This window comes from Triturus cristatus, chromosome 5_1 (assembly GCF_964204655.1).
Source record: "Triturus cristatus chromosome 5_1, aTriCri1.1, whole genome shotgun sequence".
Taxonomy (NCBI): Eukaryota; Metazoa; Chordata; class Amphibia; order Caudata; family Salamandridae; genus Triturus; species Triturus cristatus.
In genome coordinates, this window is record NC_140587.1 from 428,070,804 (window position 1) to 428,095,437 (window position 24,634).

Sequence of the window (24,634 nt, forward strand, 5' to 3'; positions counted from 1 at the left end):
CACAAATAAGAACCATTCAGAACAATTTAGCTTAAACATGTAAATCGTACACCTAATCCTAACAAGGGGACATGTAAACACATAATCAGCAAGGCATCAAACCATAAAATAGGTTACTTCTTAACAGAACCATTTCTTCAAGCTGGGCAATAAACAGCTGCGCACACCAGAGGAATTAAATAGCTCGCAATATGCAGCACAAGCATCTGCATAAAGAGATCTCTAACAGGATCTGACGCCTGTCACTCACTCCATTAATGAGTATGAAGCACCACTGTACTATACAATAAGCAGATAGTTCTTCACTAACCAAAAATTAGACACCAGGCCATCTTGACTATGTTCAATGAGAATCTGGAAATATACTGTGGAGTAAATATTTATATGTGTCCAGCGTTTTTGTAAAATGACGAAAAGTAGTTTGTATTCTGAAAATAAAGGCTGCCCATGGCTATATTTGAACCTGTAGTTGCAGACTCCGAGAACACATAAATATTCCACCTTTCATGTCAACAGTTCTAGGAATATTTCACAATGGTTATATGTAACATCTGTCATACGATTGACACATATATACGTTATTCCATTTATTTATTTAATACTTAAAGGCAGAACATTGATACTGGTCTGGCAACACTTAATTATTATCTCACTTATATTTCCTTCTAACAATATTCATATTTCCTTCTACACATCGTGCCAGTGGCCTAACAAGCTCGAGAGATGCACAATATTTAGGAATAAGCAGTTCCATCAGTTAGCTGCTATGGTGTTCTTGATCCAGGTATTGTAGTTGCAGACTTTGGTGTAGACTCCAGGATAGTTTCTCTGAGCGCAGCCCTTCCCCCATGAGACAACACCTTGAAGCTGACCATCACAGACAACTGGGCCACCAGAATCACCCTGAGGGGAAGAAAGTAAAATCTTATTAAAAGTCTTAGATTTTACACAGCATTTAAAAACTGAGCAGCTGTGTATTTGAATATCCCCAGTACTTCAGTAGCACGAATCTTTTACTGCTAAACCACTGGCATAAAATTACAATAGCATTGTTAATATGCAGCCCTGATTCGCTGAATGCATGAGTTTACTGCTGAAATGGAATTAGGCGCTGTGGGGAAGACCTCAATGCTAGATTCCGTGGGGAAGACCTCAATGCTAGGTAGGTTATGTGGGGAAGACCTCACTACTAGGTTCCGTGGGGAACACCTCACCGCTAGGTTCTGTGGGGAACACCTCACCACTAGGTTCTGTGGGGAACACCTCACCACTAGGTTCTGTGGGGAACACCTCATCGCTAGCGTCTGTGGGGAACACCTCACCGCTAGGTTCTGTGGGGAACACCTCATTGATAGCTTCTGTGGGGAACACCTCACCGCTAGGTTCTGTGGGGAACACCTCACCGCTAGGTTCTGTGAGGAACACCTCATCGCTAGCGTCTGTGGGGAATACCTCACCGCTAGGTTCTGTGGGGAACACCTCACCGCTAGCGTCTGTGGGGAATACCTCACCGCTAGGTTCTGTGGGGAACACCTCACCGCTAGGTTCTGTGTGAAACACCTCACCGCTAGGTTCTGTGGGGAACACCTCATTGATAGCTTCTGTGGGGAACACCTCACCGCTAGGTTCTGTGGGGAACACCTCATCGCTAGGTTCTGTGGGGAACACCTCACCACTAGGTTCTGTGGGGAACACCTCACCACTAGGTTCTGTGGGGAACACCTCATCGCTAGCGTCTGTGGGGAACACCTCACCGCTAGGTTCTGTGGGGAACACCTCATTGATAGCTTCTGTGGGGAACACCTCACCGCTAGGTTCTGTGGGGAACACCTCACCGCTAGGTTCTGTGAGGAACACCTCATCGCTAGCGTCTGTGGGGAACACCTCACCGCTAGGTTCTGTGGGGAACACCTCACCGCTAGGTTCTGTGAGGAACACCTCATCTCTAGCGTCTGTGGGGAATACCTCACCGCTAGGTTCTGTGTGAAACACCTCACCGCTAGGTTCTGTGGGGAACACCGCATCGATAGCTTCTGTGGGGAACACCTCACCGCTAGGTTCTGTGGGGAACACCTCACCGCTAGGTTCTGTGAGGAACACCTCATCGCTAGCGTCTGTGGGGAATACCTCACCGCCAGGTTCTGTGTGAAACACCTCACCGCTAGGTTCTGTGGGGAACACCTCACCGCTAGATTCTGTGGGGAACACCTCACTGCTAGGTTCTTTGCCCTACGAACATTTTTCCAAGAAAAACTTGTCAAAACATGTATGATCTGCTTAGAGGTGGCGCAGTTCATCTCTGTCCTGGTGCTGGTTCACCTGTGGGCATCCCGTATACCACACGTGTCCTCCTGTATGGCAATAATTACTTTCAATGTGGCACCAAAAATTTTCCATGGGTGCTCCAAAGCCAAGAATGATCTCAAGTATTCTAGCACCAGCATTTTTGCACAGGTGCCCCATATGCTAAGAATTACCTCTAATATGGCAATACACACATTTTCTCTCACTCATTCTCACTCACCCTCCCTCATTCTTACACTAACTCACTCATCCTTTTTAACTCACTCACACTGCCTGCCCTCACTCATACACTCACTCATTTCACAAATTCTCACTCACTTTGACCCACTCTTTCTCACTCAAAGTTAGATTCAGGCCCGTCACTCTCAGTCATTGCCACTCACACTCATTCTCACTCCCATTCTTTAACAGTCTATCACACTCATTCTCACTCATTCTTTCTCACTCACCCACTCTCACTCACTTGAAGACTCTCTTACTCTTAACTCACTCATGCTCACTTGCTGACACTCAGTCCTATCCATTCTCATTCACTACCTGTCACTGACTTTCACTCACGCACACATGTTCACACTAACAAAGACACATGCTCACACATATGCACACTGTCTCAGTCATACAAGCATACTTTCACCCTCAAGCACACATAGCATATATTTAAAAGCATTTTTTAATTACTTTAGCTGCCAACAAAGGCCTCGTTCCGGCTCCTGTGATGTTAATATTAACGTTAATTATGAACATATTAAATTACAGGGACAGATTCACAAAACTATTTGAATGACTAAGGCACATTTAAATGCACTTCTGAGGACAAAACCACAGCCCTAATACACAGAACCAGACAAAAGCTTGACATTACCATAAAAATGAGGTTTACAAATATGGTGGTTGTTCCTATACGGTGTCTCCTCCATAAACAAGGGTAAGGACGGGGTTACGGGTGTTCCAGGGAGGTCCGTCCTCCTCGCAAAAGGGGATGAACACCCCGGACACCTAACTCTGTGCAGCTTTTGGTGTGTCTCTATTCTTGACATAGAGAGAGAACAGCTGCAAATTCAAAGGAGGTGCAGAGGAAGAGGTTTCCCCACCAACAATAATGTTTTCTTTGTGGATAAACAAAAATAAGTTACATGAGGTAATACGGGTTTCAGCCTAATGTCTGCAAGGAAACTTTTTCACCTATTGGAAATTTTAAATAGGTATATTTTACGCACATGAGTTTTTCCTGAAATAACTATAATTGTTGCAATTGTCCTGTAATACTCCTGGAAGGCTTTACCTCAATTCACACGGAGTTGTCAGTGACTTACTATTGGATTACCCTGGCATACTCCTCCCGGAAGTCAGGAATAAACCAGGAGTACTCTAGCAATGTCGCATCTATTCACAGAAAAATCTCGGTGAATAGGGCTCTTTTTCAATGCCATAAATGTCAGAAAATGTTCTTCTAATGTATGAAATTACAATCTTAGAGAAAACCTGCACCTTTTTCTGCCTACCCTTGAATCAGGCCTTAGGTGAGGAACAGTGCATCTACACTCTCTGCAGTATTGAGCCTTACTACTGTAGAATGTGAGCCCGATAGTATGGAGGGAGGCGTCAGTCGAAGTGAAAGACAGAGCCTCATTCTGTACTACAAGTAGGCCCCGCCTCATTTTGAAGAGGATGCAGGCATCTCACAACATGTGGGTTCAGTATGTGAGTGCACGTGCCTGCAAGAAGCAACGGGGGGGGGGCATTTTCAAGTGGTACCTTGGGGGACACACTTGAATGTTCAATATGGCTCTCGTGCAAGCACAAAGTGTTCCTTCATTTGCATTGAGCAGCCCCCCCCCCCCCTTTAGATCACACAGGTGCACGTTTTGCACTGGGGTGATTAGTATTACAGAAGGGTTTGTGGCCCATTCTGTAAAACCGAAGGGGTCCAGGGAGTGGAACGAGGGTGAAAATACCTTTACTTTGAATTGGAGTTTTAGCACACAATTCTTAAGAGTATTGTTTCAAATTCTGTTAATATGTCTAATGCAAAGGTTAAGCTATATTTCTAAGAATGTCTTCCGTTAACATTATATACAGACATTTCAGTGTCTTCTTCTGTGCCCTCATCCCTCGGATAAGCGTAAAACTGCCTTTCATACAAGCCCCTGGGGCTGATCCGTACAATTGTGTGCATCTCTAAATGCTGCACAAGCGCATAATAGCTAAAGTAGTCTACACATATAAATAGTAAACTCCTGTTTCACAGAATCAGGATCTATAAAATGTATACGGCAGATGGAATTTAGTACCACAGAAAACATGTAAGTATGGGAAGATTTCTTGCAGTAGTAAGTTTGGCAATAGGGGTGAAATATAGGTGCCTTATGCGGGTGGTCATATAAAATACAAGGGAAAACCATAAACGTCTGCAAATATGTGTCACACAAAGATTGGAACAAGTGTGGTTACAGGATGCGAAAGGTTAGGCTATCTCCCCCCCAAAAAAACGAAATGTACTCATCACAGACATTCTTTTAAGAGTTGATCAGACTTCCAACTTTAAAAACAACAAAAAAAAGTATTTGTGAATTGGCCTAAATTTGACTGGTGTTGAATGCAAGTGTAATAATGTCATAGAACATAATACAAATCTATAAGACTTGAAGCAGCCTTCAGTACCTGGCAGGAGTCTTTGCCGCCCTCGATGTATCCCACGCAGATCATGTTGTTGGTGATTTGTCCTGGATACGATTTGCTGCACTGGGTTGAAGTCAAAATTGGTGCTTTCAGGCACTGAAGTTGATTTGGGTTGTTAACTGAAAAGTAAGCATGCAAATGTTACTTCTGGCAAGCTGACCTATAGATCACTCTGATAGTATGAGCCATGCAAATAACCTTCTGGACTCACTCCTGCATTGGTTTCTCCCAGCTAAAATAATAAATAATCTTTAATCTTTGTCAGGATCTAGCAACAGATTTTGTAACCAATAGTGACATTCGTTTAGGCATTCCAAAGTCACTTTTACTTTTTTTTTCTAGCAAGTTACCCCAAGTGGAACGGGTGTGCCCAGACAGTGGGCCAGCGCTCACTGTGTCCCAGGACTCAAGCTGCACCTCATTGATGAAGTCCACCGATTCTGAAACTAGTCTGGGGTTACTTTTGTTCCCATTCAGCAGGGACGTGTCTTGGAGGTTTGAACCAGACTCTTCCAATTGGACCAGGGCTGGTTTGACAAAATGGTCCTGCCTGGAGTGGCACTTGGAGAAAAATGCAATGGTCTGGAATATAGCGCAGAGTAATTCCCAGTCGCTGACATTAATTCAAGCACTCCACTGACACGTTTGTTTTCTCAGTGAGACGGGTATCACTCCAATGTGGGTCTCATACTTACTGAAAAATAGCATTCAAGTTGCCCTTGTCTGAAGAGAACTACATGGCTGAAACTGCTCTGGGCTGCTTATATTCCCACTCAGATGAGATCTGGGGCTGCAGTTTAGGCTAAACTGTTCCTATTGGAGCAGGACCAGTGCTGATTAGCATAATGCTGGTCCTTGTCTAGAGTGGCAAAGTATGATGGGTTGGAAGGCTGCCCTTGCGACTGCCAGTGGCTGAGACTTTTTCAATCATTCCGCCCATCACCCTTGTGTTTTCCTGAGTACGACACCTTAAGTGCGATTGGTATGCTGAAACGGGCATACCACGATTGCTGAGCCACAGGATTAAAGCTGCACCTCACGAAGAGACTCAAAAAGTCGTAAGCTGCTCAGTGGGAGCTTGCGCTCCCATTTAGAGAGTATGTGGCCTGGCAGGTTAACCTGGACTGTTCCTACTGGAGCAAGATAAAGACTAAGGGCCACATGCATCAACATAAGTAGTTGCGAATCCTAAATAGCGATTTTTAAGGATTCGCTTTTTAAGTATTGCAAATCCTTACGCATGTAGGAATCGCAAAACAAATTGTGATTCCTAAACATTACCTAATAGTGATTCGCAAATTGTGAATCGCTATTAGGTAAGTCACTCCATTCATTCCTATGGGCTTATAGGCCCATAGGAATGAATGTGAATGCATTCGCAAATTGCGATGACCAAATTGGTCATCGCAAATTGCAAATGCAATTCTAAGGGTGCCAGGGGGCCTAAGACCTCCCTGATGTACCCCCCAAAAAGGTAAATGTGCACAAGTGGCGCGCACACATGCCCCAAAAGTACATTTTTCAAAGAATTTGCAAATTACCATCAACTTGAAGTTGATGAAAATTAGCGTTTCCTAAAGGCACAGTTTGTTTTTAGGAAAGGCTTGATGCATTGTCTTTAGGGAATCGCAAATTGCGATTCCCTAAATGCATTCACAATTTAGGTAATTGCAAAAAATTGCGATTACCTAATTTGTGAATGGAAATGGGTTCATGCATCAGAAAAGGGCTTTTTCCGGTCGCAAACGGGCCAGTTCTGCGAATCGGCCAGTTTGCGACCGGAAAATAGCTTGATGCATGCGGCCCTATGTTACGTGGGTTAGTCCGTGTTTGGAGTTGCAAAGGAAGAATGTTTCTTATTGTACCCCAAAGACCATGGTATTTTTGCAGTGCTTTTAGCTATAGAGTATGGATTTTGCCATAATCTGTAACTATATTGATAGTGCTCTCCTCTCAATAAGTAAGTGGCTAATCTACAGGCACACCTAATCAAGTTATCAAAGCAAAATGATGAATAAATACCATTGGTGATTTGCCATATTTTCCAAATATTTCTCAGAATTGTGTCACAAGTGTGTTGCAAAAACAAAGTCCCTTAACTCACTGCAGGGACATCAGTCCTTCAGTCCTTTATATCAGTATTGGTCTTTCTGGCAGCATAATCCAAGAGTTTCAGCCTACATTTCACTTGCTAAATGCATTTACCTGTAATTGTACGTAGGTCTGAGTGGAGTTTATACCTTCAGGATCCTTATGAGCTCTGCTGATTACAGTCCAGGTACAAAAGCATGTCTAGAAACATTTGTAAATATAGGCCTCCTATGTTTTTATGAATTGCATTCCAACGTTTTGGGGGTTCATCAAGCATCCGGGCAACATTTATTCATGTGGATTTTCCACTAGGTGGACAATTTGCATGAGTAAAGCTGGTGTAAACATGCATTTGCGGGTTTAATTTCTTTCTTCTTAAGGGGAAAACGTTTCCCTTTAAAAATTCTATGCACCCCCCGAAAATGGAACTTTCCTTCCTCTCTCCCACAGTGGAAAAGTGCTTACTACTGCCTTTAATACAAATACCTTTGTGAGTATTTTCACAGTGACAAGCTATATGCAAAATGTTTGTGGATATTCAGTACATTTTGCACAGTAATCCCCCTTGAACTCCCCTCTTGCAACACTCCTATCCACCATTAACACTAAATTTACAACTGTACAAAATCTGAAAAACTGGAGGACTTTACACCACAGTAAGTCTCCTGTTCAGCGGCCTCCAGTCAGCTGTTAACTGCTGCCTCATGCACAGAAGGGTGATCCCTTTAATGTTAACAGTGCTTGCTGGCCACCCAGCTCCTAGCCAAACTAAACCCACCGGTAGAAAGTTCCTTAATTAAACACAACCCTCTAAGAATGTACTAACAACGAGGTGATAAGATGGAACAACACGATTCTTTCAAACTATTTACAACTGTGAATATATGTATAAAATAAATATGATTATGCAAGATTCAGAAATTTTCAGACGGAAGTATCCCACATTGCCTATTATCCTTACTATGAACTTGTTCCAAACACAAAGTACTTCTTTATTTATTTTATTTTTATATGTTTTATTCTTAAGTTTTATTTTGAGCATGAAGCCGGTTGGGTCTTGCACTCAGGAACCTATACCATTGTTTGAAATGTCTTAACACACGGCTTGACAAATAAAACATTAGAGCCTCTAGAATCCTCTTCTGTGGTAAATTGAGGTATATAATGCCATCACTCATGCATTCATTCTTCAGTATGACTGCAGAGGTGTGAATAACTGAAGAGGAGGCTGTGTTCGCGATCACGGTCAGCTGCTTACTTGACGTTTCACAAGGATGTCCAAGCCTCCAGCCTTCACCAGCTTTCTGGCTGTACTTGCCCATCTCTGACTTAAAATAAACGATAGTGGGTCTTATGCATGAGCCCAGGTAATTCATGACAGTCTTCCTCTGTAAATACATGCTTGGCTCATCTAAATGAAGTTTTTGAGATTTCCGTCTAATTACAGTGGCATCTAAACTGGTGTCTTTCCAACTGCGTGATACAGGATAGTCTGCATGTTTTTTTGCAGTATTATTTTTACAGCATTTTACAAAAAATACTGCTTTCCAGCGTATCCCTTTCAATATCCTGTAGTGCTACAGGGAGATAAAGGCACTTCCGACTACAGGTCTTTGCTTATTGTCCAATGTTGCAAGATCTTTTAGGGGTTTTGTGTAATATATCTGCCATAATACATATTTCAGTGATTCAAATAGGTTGACTGTGAGTACTTACCGCCATTACTGAGTGTGTTACCCCAGCCTGAAATCAGGCAGCTGGCTCCCGCTGCCGCGCAGCTGGTTGGCAGGGCGATGGTCTTCACGTAGCTGTTGAGAGTAGCGGGTTTAGAGAGCTTGATGAGCATGATGTCGCTGTCGAAGTTCCTCGAGTTGTAACTAGGGTGCTTGATGACCTTCGCGGAATCAATGAACTGTTCGGTCCCCTCATTGGTTGCAATGTTGTGGTCCCCAAGTCTAACACTGTAACGTCTGCAGTGAAAAAAAAAAAAAAAGAAGTGTTGCCAAGAAGATACGCTGAGGTCTACCTAGAAGCAGGTCTAGGTCCTTCACTGGGTTTGAAGCGGAGGTAAACAGGAAGAAGAATCATAAGCAGCGCACCAGCTCACACGATAGGAGGTCCTGGTAGGTGGGGTTTAACGCTGCAGGAAGTCGTCTCAGGTCATGCTTCTCTTTGACTCTAGCAAGTTTGGCTGTTGCAGTGTTTACAATCTCTGTGTGTGTCTTGCTGCACTAAGCACTGGATAAATGATCATGCTCACAAAAAACATTATAGATAGAATCACAGACGTATGACCTTTAGAAATTATGAATATGTAGCATAATTCAGAATGGCCATGTTTAGTCCCATAGATATCACACATTGGATGAGGTATCAGTATTTTCCTCTCACCCTAGCATTGGGCAGCAGACTTGCACGTAAATAGTGTACTAATAATATGTTCGAAAACATTATAGTACATTAAAATGCTTTCTCTCTCTATATGAACATCCCAACCAGCTTGCATATTGTTACAACTACATATCTGTTTTTCCCTACATGGCCTTTAATGTGTCTTATCTTTTATTTGTTGATAGGAATTGATTTGCCACATTGCCCCAGCTATAAGGGCCTGGGGATTTGAAGGGGCGAGGGGTCACTTATGACCCATCTGCTCTTTGAACAGGACATCCAAGAGAGACTACTCAACACGGAGGAAAGATGGGTGTACCGTCCGAAGAGACATATATCCAATCTGAATGATGATATCCCATGGCTACAGGTAGAACACCGTTAATACACTCTACGGATGGATCAACATACAAAGCATTGGATACCTTTCCTATAGAACCCCCTACACTCCTGGTGCTTTCAGTTGTCGCCCTTCTAGTACACTACCGTTTTATAACATAGACACTAACAGTCATTGAGCAGCAAGTGGCTATTTGTTTCACGATTGCTCAGTAATAGCCAATCAGCAGCAAATAGCCAGTATCCCTTACTGGAGCATGCCATCACAGTGGCAGTGCAAAACAATTGATAATAGACTTATCACACCAGCTCCTCCACCACTGTGAATATGGATTGTTTTGAGGTGATTATGCACAAGGAGTGACCACTTCCTAACGTAGGGACGTGTTGCTGTATTAGTGAACTATTTTTTATAATAGGCATTAACTGGCATTAACTGGGTAGCTCTTTACCTTCTAACAGCCTTTTGGTAGCACTCCACCCACATCCCCATTTATGTGCACAGGACCCCAACAAGTGTGCCATCGCTGGAGGCGCAACTCCCTACTGGCCCCGGTCACATGTTGACATCATCACACTTCATTCGTGCCACATTAGATGCGGAAGAAAGGTGCAAGAAAATGTATGTCTCGATACTCAGAAGGCTGAACACATTCATGATGGTTGCTTGGATTTTTGCTGACTTCTACTAGGGGGCAGAGGTTAGGGCAGCTGGTGAAGAGGTAGCTGAAAAAGCTGAAAGAAAGTTTACTAATAACAAAGAAGGGGGCGCGAGATGTAAAAGTTTGTAGAGGCTGACCTGAGTCATAGGTAGCTACCAAGAGATACCTCATTATGAGGATGAGAGTATGATGTCCTCTCAGATACCTCACAGGGAGCAGTCCTTGTAACTTAGGTTGCCAGTTAGGAGTACATACATGTCTAACTAGCCACACATGATATTTCTACATATGTTGGTTTGCACAGAAAGGCTGTATGCCCTTTGCTCATTTTTGGATTAAAGGTTTCCCCAAGTGAGAGCTAATTAATGCCCTTATGTTCGATCATGAAAGAAGAAGAGAGGAATAAACATGCAGACTGAATCCTATTAGAGGAGTGAGGTCAGGACAAGCAGTGATATATGTATTGTTCATTCCAACCACCCTTGGGTCAGAGCGACCCTTACTTGCGGTTCCCCGGCAGTGTAAACAAAGTCTGGGAAGTTCCTCAACAGGGATCCCCTCAAAGAGCTTCATTTATTCTTGGTCTGGGAGTATTCCATTCTCCAGCAAGGAATGAAAGAAGGTCTTAGAGACCATGCCAAATGTCATGCAGACCACAAGGGCGAGCGGCTGCAGCTGGCTGATGAGGAACTGACATTTAAGGGGGTCATTTAGAGTTTGGGGGGGGGGGCTACCTCAAAAATTGGCAGTGCTCTTGCCTCACCAAGTTCGCAAAGAATGGCAGTCCTAGGAGGGAAACTATTCAGATATCCTCGATGCACAATCAGAAAACCTTCTGTCGTCAGGGAAATCGGTCTTTTGCTTTTTATCAACAAACCTCCGGGGTTTCCTGCTGCAAAGCAAAAGAGCATGCCGAGCAGACCCCTATAACAGACGGCTCGGCTTCAACAGAGAGGAAAGGCCACCGAATGCTCAAGACAATGAGCTTTCATTGCAGACACCCCGAGCCAGCTAGACGGGGCTCTTTAAACATGGCGGGTGATCACCCTCTGAGGGGGCGGGGGGTTCCTGGAAGGCCACCTGCCACACTTGAAGTCACCTGGCAGGGCCTTGATGCTCTGTGAGTTCCAGGTGTCAATTACCGGTCAGAGTGAGACAGTTGATTCAAAGTTGGTGTCAACAATATTTGGTGGTGCTCTGCTGAGGTGGACAAATGCCGCTTTTCTGGTTTTATATATGCAGTGGAGGGTACAGATGCCTTCTATGCAATCAAACCTCCCTCTAGAAGAATGGTGCTGGATTCCACACCCCGGGCACAGAAACAGGCTATTCCCACAGATATTCTGAATGAGTGATATTTTCTGTCTTGTGGGTGGAGAACCATCTCAGACATGCTTATTGAACAGACTCCTAGTCCAACTATTAAGTGAGCGCCTCAAATATCTGATTTTAATAAGCCTTGTACGGCAGTGTGATTCTCACATGCGCATTACTGATTTTGGACTTCGGTACCCACATACTTACATTAGGTTTGAGAAATACATTATTTCACATGAAATCACTGAAATCAGACACAAAACAACAGTTACTCAAAATTAAGGTAGGGACACAAAAGTTTGCTAGAGAAAAATGTGGAATTTAGAATAAGAAAAATAAATTGGACAATACCAGTTTTTAAACACAAGCCACTTACGATTTGTAGCAATGGGCAGCGGAGAGGACCCATTGGCTGTTGATAAGCGAGCCTCCGCAGTAATGGTAGCCAATATTCAGAGACACCTGGTATGGGACGGAGTTCTTCGTACAGGTGTAACCTCCCACGATTTTATCATCCTCCAATGGGAAAGCAGCTGGAGGGGGAATGGAAAAGGAATCTAGTTTGTCCGGGCTCACTACAACAATCAAACTTCATTTATAAGTTACTTACATTGTGTTTTCATTCAAATGTGTAATATTACAGCTCACTGAAGAGGGGCAAATGTAGTACAAAGTACCATGACTGTATGCGCTATGCAGATATTCAGTGATACAAATGAAGGATGATGGGATGGACGGGTGGAGGAATGGACCAAACCCTTTTGCGTCGCAAACCCTGCAATTGGCTAAATTACAGGATTTGTAACTGTAAAATGTTCTTACAATGTACTAAACCTTTTTGCAATGTGGAAAATGGTATTGTGAAAAGCGGTTTAGAATTAGGGGATGGCGTGAAACAGGAGTCCCCTCCTATTTGCGATTTGCAGTGCTACGAATCATTGGTATGTGACTGCAGTTGTGGTTGTAAATCGTTGAACAGCTACCAACACCTCAAATAAGCTGGTAACTGTTTCACACAGAGGGATCTGTCCCCACTGGACAGCTTCCTCTTTGGTAACTGTTTTGGAAGTCCTCGGGGGGTTGTGAGGTAGTAGGCAGCCTTTCTGGGGACCACTGCATGCTTCCCTCAATGTCTGCCAAAAGGAAAAGCTTTTTTATGAAACAAAACTAAAAGCACCGCCTGTTTCTTTAAGGCTGTCATCCCTTGTTTATAGCTAATCACAGAGGGTCTCAAAAAGCTAACACACAAAAAATGAGTGGAGGAATGCATATAATCTAACCACTAGCCATCGCATCGATTAGCATTCCAACTTATCCTTTTCTTGCCCACTGTGCCACCTCTGATTAGACCAAGCAATATGCAAAGAACCATGGCTCCCCTCCAATAGAAACAGTCCAGGGCGAACTGCCAAGCCAGGTCCTCTCTGAACTGGAACACAAGGAACTCAAGACTGGTTTTGGCCTAGTTGGGCCTCTTCAGTCGGGGGGCAGCTTGTTTCCAGCGGCATAGTAAACAAGGGATCAAATTACAAGGGGGGATTTAGTTCACTCACTTTTATATACCCCCACGTCATTATCATCACTTTTTGATTTTTAACATTTTGCCCAGCCCCCCTCCCCCTGCCCCCGGGGCCTTAGAGCTCAAGATAGAGTACAGCCTCTGTAAAAGGAGAGAGTCTTGTCATTTGTGCAAAACAGGAAATGCACATTTGTAAATCAGCACAGGTAGACATTGTGACAACAAAGTGATGGTCATGATGAAAATAAGATATGATAATTAATTGAAACTGTCTCAAATATCTTTAGCATAAAATGTGTTCATATCTGCTTGTGGCATTGCCAGCAGTTTGCCAAACACCTGCCAATGTTCAGATCAGGTACCTGGCTAAGGGGAAGAATGGAGATAGGTGAAGGTGTAACCCACCAGTTGTGAACTGATAATAGCCATCTATTCCCTACACTTCAGAGTTGAGTAGAACCCCACGGATGAGTACACTGCTCCCATAACCCTTGCATCCTGACGGACCATGCTAATTGTTAGGATTTTCTTCCCTGGTGTGTGTGAGCACCCCTTGACAAATGAGGAAATCCCATGAATTCCCATGCTGATAAGGTCATCTTCAGGATAAGCCATGACTCCAAGTCTCCTGGGCATCAGGGAATACTAGGGATTCCTCAGGGTGTGGGGTGTTTGCAAGGCAGCCGTGCAGGAAAGCCAGATGAAACAGGGATCAGCCTGGGCAGTGCTTGCACTGACATGTGCACGCCGGCTGAGCTGTAATGAAATATTACGTTTCTGTGGAGGTTAATTGTGCCTTAAACAAGGTAAAATACAAAATCTGTATGCTTAACTTTACTACTAGCAGATGCACATAAGCTGTAGGATTGGCTTTATACATTGGTCAGAATAGCCAGTCACTTTGGCAACAATTTATACCGCTTATAGCTGTGGGGTAAGATCAACAAGGGTGTGCATAAAAAAAAAAATTCAGCCATGTGGTCACAAGGCAGGTCATTCTTATACATAAGTGTGTGCACATGCCCTCACGCAGGCACACACCCCAAATTCGACCATTTATTCTCCCACCTCAGTGAAACAATTGATGCTGATTTAAACTTTGGGTTTCTATGTTTGGTTACTGGCTAGCTTGATAGTTATTTCCTGACCTATTCATTCTTTTACATTTGTGGCAGGAAGATTAAACATTGATATAGTGAGACAGCGGTGTCTCCAATATAATCACCCTGTAGTCATGCTCGGACACTGTCTGAAAATAGCTTGAGCAATCCGTGACAGATGAGCAGCCTCCAAGACCCTATCATTTCTTATCTTTTTATGAAAATGCTTATGGCTGGTTTTGATATTTTAATTTAAAGAAACAATTTCCAGACCTTCTCTGCCCTTTGTAAATAGATCATTGTTATGATCTGTTTTCACGTTATGGGAGCCAGAGTTAAGAATCTGTTGTAATTTAATGTTAGGTCTACTACAGGAAGAGCGCACGAAGCCTTTGGATGCCATCATCATAGAAGACATAGAGGCTTCAGAAAGGCTTGCTCGAGTGGTATTGGTGCCCAAGGATGATGGAAAAAAATATGGATATGTGCTGACCTGCGAGATTTGAATAGGCATATATGGGTAGACTGCCAGCCTCTTCCCCTTATTTCATAAACTCTCACTACATTGGGAGATGCTAAGGTTTTTAGTGTTATGGACTTATCAGCATACCATGAAATTCCCTTCCAAGCTGATTCAAAACATCTAACTTCCTTTGTAACCCCATTGGGAGTTTATGGATTCCTCTGCATGCCATTTGGTTTAGCACCAGGAGCGGACTGTTTCCAAAGGTTAATGCTGAAGGTTTTAAAGGGAATACCTACAGTTCTGGTATTTCAAGATGATATTTTAGTGTCAGGGAAGGACACACCTGAGCATGATCACATTTTGAAGTTGGTTTTGAACAGGATGTGAGATTATGGTCTCACTTTGAGTACAGAAAAATGTACATTTAGAGTACCATCTGTCACGTATGTGTGACACACAATTTCCGGGAAAGGTATAAGTCTGAAGTTAGAGTTGGCAAAAGCATCATAGAAGAACCATCACCTATTAATAAAGAGCAGGTCAGGTCCTTTCTGACATTACCTGAATTGTGTGCCAAGTTTATTCCCAATTTTCCCATGCTCTCTTTGCCCTTAAGAAATTTGCTTTGAAAGGTAGTAAGTTTGATTGCGCTGAGAAATGTGTTGCTGCTTTCAAAGCCATTAAGGATGCTATTGCTATTTTACCTACTTTAGGGCCATTTGATGTTTTTCTCAGAACCCTGTTATCCACTGATGCCAGTTTATGTAGTCTTGGGGCTGTCTTATCACAAATTGTTGATGATGAAGAAAAAGTCATTGCTTATCCTCATGTTCGAACAAAAGGGCTGAGGTAAGATATTCAGTGATTGAACGGGAGGCATTAACTCTGTGTCGTGGGCATTTCAACATTTAAAATATTTCCTGTGGGATATACCTTTCACAGTGAGGACACAGTCTTCTAGTCCAGATTCTCTCCTGTACAGGAGGTGTATATGTAAGTCCTAAAATAAAAAGGTGGAGTGAAGGGCTGACCAAATTAAATTTTAATGTTGAATATGTTGCTGGTGCTTCTAACAAAGCGGCGGATTGCTTATCAAGGTTTCCGGTAGTAGAGGGGATTTCCACAACTTTATCTACTGATGTGGAGGAACTCTCTGTGATGGCATGAGTGAGGGAGAATGCATTTGGAATGGATGAATGGTAAACATATTGTGTGGAGGATGTTGTTCCTATGGCTGTTTTGAAATATGTGGTCAAGGAATGGCCTGAACACAAGGATTTACCTGAGATGTTGAGAAATTCCTGGAACATTTATGATGAGATGAATCTAATGGGAGGGAAGCTACTCAGGGGTTCTAAACTCCTACTACCATCAGGATTGAGGAGAAAGGTAATCAATTTGGCTCATGAAGGTCATCTGGCCAGACAATTAACTTAATCCAACTTGTGTCAATAGTATTGGTGGTTGAGTGTTGAACATCAGGTGGAAGATGTGGTAAAAAAATTATGGGTTGTGTGGGAAAAGAGACAAGAATAAAGTTACGAGATCATCACCTCTCACTTCAGTAGAAATTCCATTGAAACCAGTGAATAAGATAGTTTGGAGATTGTGGGTCCGTTGAACATGTTACCTCAAAATGAGCAGTCTGTTCTATTAATGTGTGAGCACATTGAATACAAAAGTGGTCATTGGTTTTTTGAAGGAGGAATTTGCAAGGGAAGGTGTGCCTTGTTGTCTTTTTACGGATAATGGTATCCAGTTTGTGGGGTTTGTGCTTGCGTGCATGTTCACGCACGTATGTATAACAAGCTTCCTAAAGGTGATATTGTTAAAAGCATATAGATTACCAAAGGATATATACAGCTGGGTATGATGATACACATTTCGTGAAAGATGGTGTCTGGTGTGAAGGGGATGCAGTTTGGGTGACAAAACCTGGGTTTCCAAGGAAGGGTACATCTAAGTTCATGGGACTTTTTATCATTCTGAAAGTAAAGAGGAATGTAGTTATTCTGGACTCTGGAGATGTCTGGAATATGTCCAGATTGGGCATAGTTCACTGAGTGAACTTGGTATAATTTGTAACAGTTAGGATATTGAATGTATTATCTCAAATTGTTGTATGTATTACAGTACTTACGGTTAGGATATTGTATATATTATCGCTAATTGAAGTATGTCGTACTGTATTTGTTTTATTCTTGCTGTGTAATTTGTTCTTTTTTTACTTTATTTGTGTGCTTTATTTTTATTACTGTGTTTTGTTCTGGGGAAAGGTGTGTTAGGATTTTTTTTCATGGTTTGGGAGCCAGGGTTGAGAATCTTTCTATGTCACGACCTATGGAACTTTAGGGAGGTCACCAAAGGAAGAATCTGGGGTTGGTATTGCTGATGAGGAGAGCTGTATTGAGGCTGGTGGTTCCTGTACTCTTGATCTTAAAGAATACATTTGAACTTACCTCTAACTGGAGTCTGTCTGGTCAATTGGGAGTACGATCTTAACAATCATCTTAGGTAATTTACTTGATCACACATCAAAATAATGGGCCACATGTATCAACATTTGTATTAGCAATTACCTAAATTGCGATTTTCTCAAATCGCAATTAGGTATTCGCTATTACAAATGTATGAAACTCACAGAATTTTACTTAGCAATTCCTAGTGGGTCACAAATCATCCTACCTCATTAATGTTAATGAGGTAGATCGCAATTTGAGACCCCTTAGGAATCGCTAAAATCACAGGGATCGTGGCCTGCTGGGGTCAGCAGACGACCATGTCTGTGATTGCTTTTAAATAAAGCCATCTTTTTTTTTTTAATGTAGCTTGCTTTCCTTAAAAGACCACTGGCAGCTCTTAAAAAACGTTTTTACCGCCATTCCCAAAGGGGAGTGGACCCTTGAGGACCCCTTCCCATTTGCGAATGGGTTACCACCAGCTTGATGTTGGTGGTAAATTGTGAATGTTTTGCACCCGCATTCATGGTCACAAAACATTCATACATACCGCTGCGATTCGCTATTTGGAATGGACACCCTAAACACACCCCTTCCAAATATCGAATCGCAAACCCATTCTGCGATTTGGTAATAGGTTGCTGAATCGCAAAATAGGGTTCGATACATGTAAAAAGCCTTTTTTTGCGTTAGCAAACGGGCCAATTCTGCGAATGGGCCTGTTTGCAAAGGCAAAATTGGTTGATACATGTGGCCCAATAAGGTGTGCGCTCATTAAAATGCCACTAAAAAAAAAACCCCTCTGGTAATATTTCATTGTCTGAGGAGCAAATGTCTTACACGACGCAGGGTTATGTAGAATTATGACGATGATGATGATGGTGGTGATGATGATAATGATGAAGATTTTATTATTATTTACGGCTCTGAACACTTGCAGTGTAAGTAGTGGACCCATTACTTTTCTTTGTTCCATCAACATAGGCAACAAACAGGCTCAACCTGGATTCTTGGAATGATTAAGAAGCAGTGAAACAATAGGCACTTGACCATTCAAGGGGGTCAGGTTGTTTGTCTTGGATTTAGAAGCAGTGGGTGATCGCTCCTTGGTATCTCTGGTGTAAAGTGGCAGATGAGTGAGTGCTAATAGGAAAGAGCAGGAGAGCCGTGCTCTCCCACAGGCGTGGAATCCATGCAGCCATTTCCCTCACCGCCAGCAAGGCTCGCATTTTAACAAGACTCACAACTGTTTTATTTTTCCCTGGCCTAGGAAGGCTAGAAAGGGTTGCAATATTTTATCATTAATATCAATACTACTCCTAAGGTGCTTGGGAGAGAAAATCGTGCATCAACCTTTGATACTGTGAGTGAAATGATGGGAAGATTATGGCAGTGCTCTGCCCAGGAATGTGCAGCCATTTATGGAAAGTGGCCTGACTGGGGCACATTCAAGCTGTAGAATGCACTGTATGCATGCAAAGAGCTTGATTTACTAGGGAAACATCATGTTTTGTATTCACAAAATGTGTATTTATATCTGTAAGTCTATGTACGCATGCGTAATACTATACCTGAAAGGTGCAATGTAATGTGTGAGGAAGTCTGCTGGCTTGGGTGGAGAGTGGGTGATACAGGGCTGCTATGCAATAGAAGGTTTCTGTGAGTGTTCACAAACCCTTTCTTGGCTCATTCAGACCCTGAAAATGGTTGGTTATTTACTCCGATCAAGGGCAGAAGTAAATCCATTTCCAAAAAGGGAATGGGAAGGGAACTCCCCTAAAACTGGTGGGGTGTAGGAGAAGACATTTCTCTACTGGGAAAATGAAGAAATAAAAATTTGTCAGCGCGTGCATTGCGCGTAGTCCTGGATTTTTACGATAATGAATGTGCACATGTATATTTGCTCGTGTGAAAATGGAAGTCACAGAGAGAAGAAGCACGTGAGACAGGAAGAAAGAAAACAGAGAAGGAAGTAGAAGAGCAGAGAAGTCGGGGGCAGTCCCATTTCAATCAATCAATCAATCAATCAATCAATCAATCAGGGGGTTTAAAAAGCACGCTACTCACCTATGAGGGTCCCAAAGCGCTCGGGAGGGTGCAGCTCCGGATCAGTCAAAGAGCCAGGTCTTAAGATCCTTCCTGAACATGTGCAGGGTCGGGGAGTGTATGAGGTTCACAGGGCGCTCGTTCCAGGTCTTGGCTACGATGTAGGAGAAGGCTCTCCCACCTGCTCTGTTTCTGCAGATGCAGGGGATCTCTGCCAGGGCAAGGTCGTCGGAGCGGAGGTTCCTCTTGTGTACGTGGAAGGAGACTCTCTCTCGTTGAGGTATTTGGGTCCGATGTTGTTGAGGGATTTGTAGGCGTGAGTGAGGAGTTTGAAGGTAACCCTCTTCTCGACGGGGAGCAAGTGGAGGTCTCGTAAGTGTTGGGTCATGTGTTTGTGACGCGGTGTCCCGAGGACGAGCTTGGCTGCGGAGTTCTGGATGGTTTGGAGTTTGTGTAGAAGAGTTCTGTTGATTCCGGCGTAGAGGGCGTTGCCGTAGTCCAGTCTGCTGGTTATGAGTGCGTGGGTGACGGTCCTTCTGCAATCGGGGGGGATCCATTTGAAGGTCTTGCGGAGGATGTGCAGGCAGTTGAAACTGGTGGAAGCGAAGGCGTTGATCTGGCGGTTCATGGAGAGGGAGGAGTCGAGGATGATGCTGAGGTTTTGTGCGTGGTCAGTAGGGGTAGGTAGATTTAACATGGAAAGTAGGGGGTGAAGCTTGATGTGCCTTATAAAAGGCACTTTCTTACACAATTCTGGTACATCTCCCTCTCCAGTTCCATGTTTGATGCCTTACATGAAGCCTTGTCTGCTGCGGGACTCAGAGTTCTGCGGGAAGAGATACTGCACGTGTGACACCGAGTGCTTGAATTGGAAAAGTAGAAGTGCAGGTACTCTGAGACACAGTACCTGCTTGTTTCTGAGAAGTGCCAATACTCTCCAATTAAAAGTATTACGTCTCTCTTGAGAAGTGCAGGTACTCTTCCTCTCAAACTGACTCCAAGGACAGCAAAACTCCCGGAGGCCAATGGAGGCATGGGACGCTGGGCCTGGGGTTGCAGCAAGCAGTAGAGTAAGACACTGGCATGTGTAGTGCTGGTGAGAGCAGAACTGGTGCACTGTGGAATACTCCCATCCAGGTGCCTTTGGCTAGGCTCCTGTATCTTTCTGACTGCTCACCCGAGATCCTTGGAGGTGCCAAGCTGTTGTATTTTTGAACCACAATTATTAATATTAGTAATGCATCTTATGGAGAACAAGAGCAAACATGCCAGGAACACAAAGGAGTGTTTTTTTACACCCAGGTCCCCCTCAAATACAATCATGTACAAAGGAAGGGTGCATATGATCTTGACTTTCAAGCCTGTCTGAGGTTAAACAGTGTCTTTTGAAACCTTGCAAGAGCTGCAAAAGTCTTTGAGAGACATTTATGATAAGGTTACAGCAGTGGAAACAGCACTGGGGCCAATACACAGCAGAGTTCATTCCTGCGGAGAGCAAAGTTCAAGAGCTGGATCACGAGGGTCACGCCCGTAGACAAAAGAAACTAAATAAAACACGAGAGAGAGCTTCAGCTAAAAAATCTTTTTGGGACCGTCCCTTGGTAACTCTCCTTGGGCCCCCCGCATTTGCGAGGAGAAGGGCATCAGCGCTGCTAAGGTGATTCTTTGGGTAAGAGGCTCTGGTAAGCCCTCACATTCCGGTGACCTTCACTGAGGGGTCAGAGTGCCCACTACAGGCCAGGGCGGGAAGCCACGGGGTTAAGGCACCATTATATAGACACGGGGCCCTTGAAACAGAGGGAGCAGCTGTCAGTAGCTGCCACAAACAGAAGAACGCTGATCTTGAGGGTCAGCGGAGGTCATATCTTTGCTGGAGATCACAGTTCTGTTGCTTAGGACCTGCAAAGCGCAAGTTCCCTCTGGCAGTGTCTTGTTCTGTGGTAAATATTATGGGGCTTATTTACAAGTCTCTTGCTCCACTTTTGCGTCACTTTTCCCATGTTAAAAAATGACGCAAAAGTGGCGCAAGGAGTTTGTAAATCTGCCCCTAAGGATTTATTTTTCCTTAGCAAGTGAATGGTTTCTGGAATGAAGACAAGTTCCTGCCATTATTCTTTTTAGATCAGGTCTAGCTTTTATGAGTGCTTCACCGCTGCAGTCTTTCTGTGGTTATTGCAAGACTCGTGGTTGCTGCCAACTTTGAGTCCTATGTCTATGTTGTGACTTGTCTCAGTTTTTAGTGTTAAAAATCTGATCCCAATATTAGGGAACGCCTGTTATTGTATTTAAATATGAGAGATGTGCCAACACACCTGGTGCTACCGTGTGCCACACGATATCAGCTCCCTTCACCATGCGAAGATCTGGTGTTGCACGGTGTTCACAAGGTGAGCCGGAAGCTGTACACAGAGGAGCTTTCTACTTCCTGTGTCGAGGCCCTGCACAGGTGAAATCCGTCCTGGCTTTTTCCTTCTCCGCAGGGCCCCGGGGAACGCTTCAAAGGCCGATTGTTTGGGCCTCATTTATGAAAAGTAACGCATCACTGCGTGAAAACGGTGATGCGTCACTTTTCACTGCGCCCTCCCTGCGACTCCAGTGATGCGTCATATTTACAGTATGACGCATCATGTCGCAAGGAGTCACAAATACGTCAGTATTTCTGACGTATCTGTAGGCGCAAAAGTGACGCATTGCTGGAGTGTGTCACAAAAGTGACGCAACTCCAGCAATGTGTCCTTTCACATGGGGCAAGCCCCATGTGATAGGGCCTGCGTCAGTCTTACGCCTGCTGTGAGGCAGGCGTAAGATATTGATGCATTTGCACCCTAGAAGTGGCGCAGTGAAATCTCGTAGATTTCACTGCGTCACTTCTACGATGCTTACTTACGTGGGAACGCCCACCCTGCATACATTATACCTGACGCAGGTATAATGTAGCGCAGGGGTTTGCAAAGTGACTTTGTAAATATGGCGCATCATGGCGCATGTTTTACGCCACTGGTGCGTCACAAAAAGTGACGCACCAGTGGCGCAAAAGTGACGCAGGGGCTCATAAATGAGCCCCTCAGTCTTTATGGGGAGAGTGGGATTCGCTACTGAGGCAGTGCCGGGTGCAACACCGTGCCCCAACCCCATCAATGTCCTGCCATAGCTGCTCATTCAGTGATGCATGCGGCCTGCCTCAAAGTCTCCTCCCCGGTACTAGACCTTACCGGGAAACTAGGCCCAACCATCTTCTCTCACACAGTGAAACAATGTTCGGGGTTGGCAGGCCTGATATAAACAGGCGCAGACTTCTACACGTGTAGCTCTGTAGTACGCAGAACACATAGATGCATTTCTAATCCGTTTAAATTGCTGTCTTTCTCTGCACACTATTCAAAATAACCATTTTTTGTGCCTTTTCCCTTTACAAGATTGCGCCATAGTGGGTTTGGTTAATTGATACGGCAAGGTTTCCCACGTAGTATCTGATGGGTTTATCAAGTGACTGTGCACTTATTAAGTTAGCTTTCCGGACAGTTTATCCTTTGGTGTAAACTGGAGGCAGGAAGTAATGCCCCTAGTGGCTGACCTGCAGACCGTGTGACTCGGACACATGTGCTCACATCCTGACTTCTCCACTTGGGCGAATGTTGGGATTGTTGTAAATCATTCTCTGCACTGTGAGTCTCCCTTAACTTGTCTACCGGATGTAGGGACACCCCAGGTTTCAAGAGATTCATTTCCGAAGGGTGCCATGCAATAAATAAGTTGTTACACTACATCAGTGCTCCTTATATTATAATAAAACTATTTAGCAGTTACAGGAATGTCAATGAATCAATTCTTTGATCATTCGTGGCAACAGTATCACAGCATTTGGGGTGGATAGTGAATTTCCTACATTATTCTAAACTGACGTTTCAAAGTTATTCATTGTAATAAATGTCAGACAATGAAGTAACAGTCTAATGTACTAACAAACTATTTTTTAATTTTAGAACCTGTCATTACACTTTCGCATACAACCTTTGGGTTATTTTTATGAGGCATTTCTGGATGGCTGGGGTCCTGCTTTAGCGCTCAGGGCCGAGCCAGACTGCAGGCTCAGCTCTGGCTGGGCTGTCCTTAGAGTTGGAGCAGCAGGTCTGGTTTCGAGATGCACGTTTACAACGTCACCACATTATCGTATTTTGCTAACTTTAATATCTCAGAATGCTCCAGTAGTTTTGTGGAGATGCTGAGGGTGGGTACAGTATAACAGAAACATACCTGCTGCTCCCAGGAAGGCCGCAATGAGAAGAAGCTTCATGTCTGGGGTGTGGGGGGTTCCGCCGCCGTTCGATGCCCTGGACAAGGTGCTCCACACCTATATATATGTACATACAACCTGCAGACATGGATGCTTATCATGTCCAAGGTTGGAAGCTTGTGAGATAAACCAAAATAGATTGTACAAAAGATAGCAAACACCTGGGAGTCACAGGAGATCCATAGAGTGCGACATACAGCTAGGCAATCATTAACGCTCTTTTGAAATACTTCTTATAAAATCTAATATTTTGGTCCTTCGTAGTTTAAAAAAAGTCCTGTTTGTTTGAACAGCTTCACTTGGTCCCACCAGGCGGTTTACACATGGTGGAGTTCACAGCACACACATGCCATCTGTTGTGTGACCTGTGCTCTGATCATTCTCCATACTATTAGAAGTTCTTGGGCTGTGAACTGTTAACTTCTAAATATTGACTGACTCCAGTCTTGTATAGAAAACGTGTATTCAATAGTTTGAAAGAGGATTCATTGATTTAGTGCTATCCAAGAGCAAGAAAACAGCATAAAGCGCATCAACGCCTCGTCTGGGTAGTAGGCGCTTTATACATGCCATACAGCGCAATAAAATTGCAAAGAATGTACTGACCTCTGGCGTCCACTAAAAGAGCCAAGGGCAATACAACTATAACAAAGCATCGTTCGAAATTAAAACTTATTGACCCAATAGTGGAAAAAAAGATGTTCATTTGTCCATCCAAACTAGCGCCAGTATGGCTTGCCTTGGTGATACTTGCCTTTGTGCGCCCATTTTCCATCAGAAAACCGAAGAAGTGGTTTCCTTGCATTAGCGCTCAAACTGCAAAGCACAGGATGTAACAGATGTTGCCAGTACTCAGTCTATGGTGCTCAATTGACCATGTTTGAAAACTCTGGGAGGCTGAGTCTGCCTTGTCTGAATTGAGATTTAAAGATCATTTCAGATGGAAAGGGTGAACATTATCTCACTG

General features: G+C 43.7%; 1 protein-coding gene across 1 annotated transcript; it reads right to left on the minus strand.

The window, feature by feature from the left end:
- Positions 1–574: 574 nt before the first annotated feature.
- LOC146831001 (trypsin-like) lies at positions 575–23,693 on the minus strand. The gene is made up of 5 exons (XM_085605208.1): positions 23,628–23,693; positions 12,160–12,316; positions 8,791–9,044; positions 4,966–5,102; positions 575–903 (listed from the first exon to the last, which is right to left on the minus strand). The coding sequence occupies exons 1-5, from the start codon at positions 23,665–23,667 to the stop codon at positions 754–756; spliced, it is 738 nt and encodes a 245-aa protein (XP_085461334.1). The 5' UTR covers positions 23,668–23,693; the 3' UTR covers positions 575–753.
- Positions 23,694–24,634: the final 941 nt, after the last annotated feature.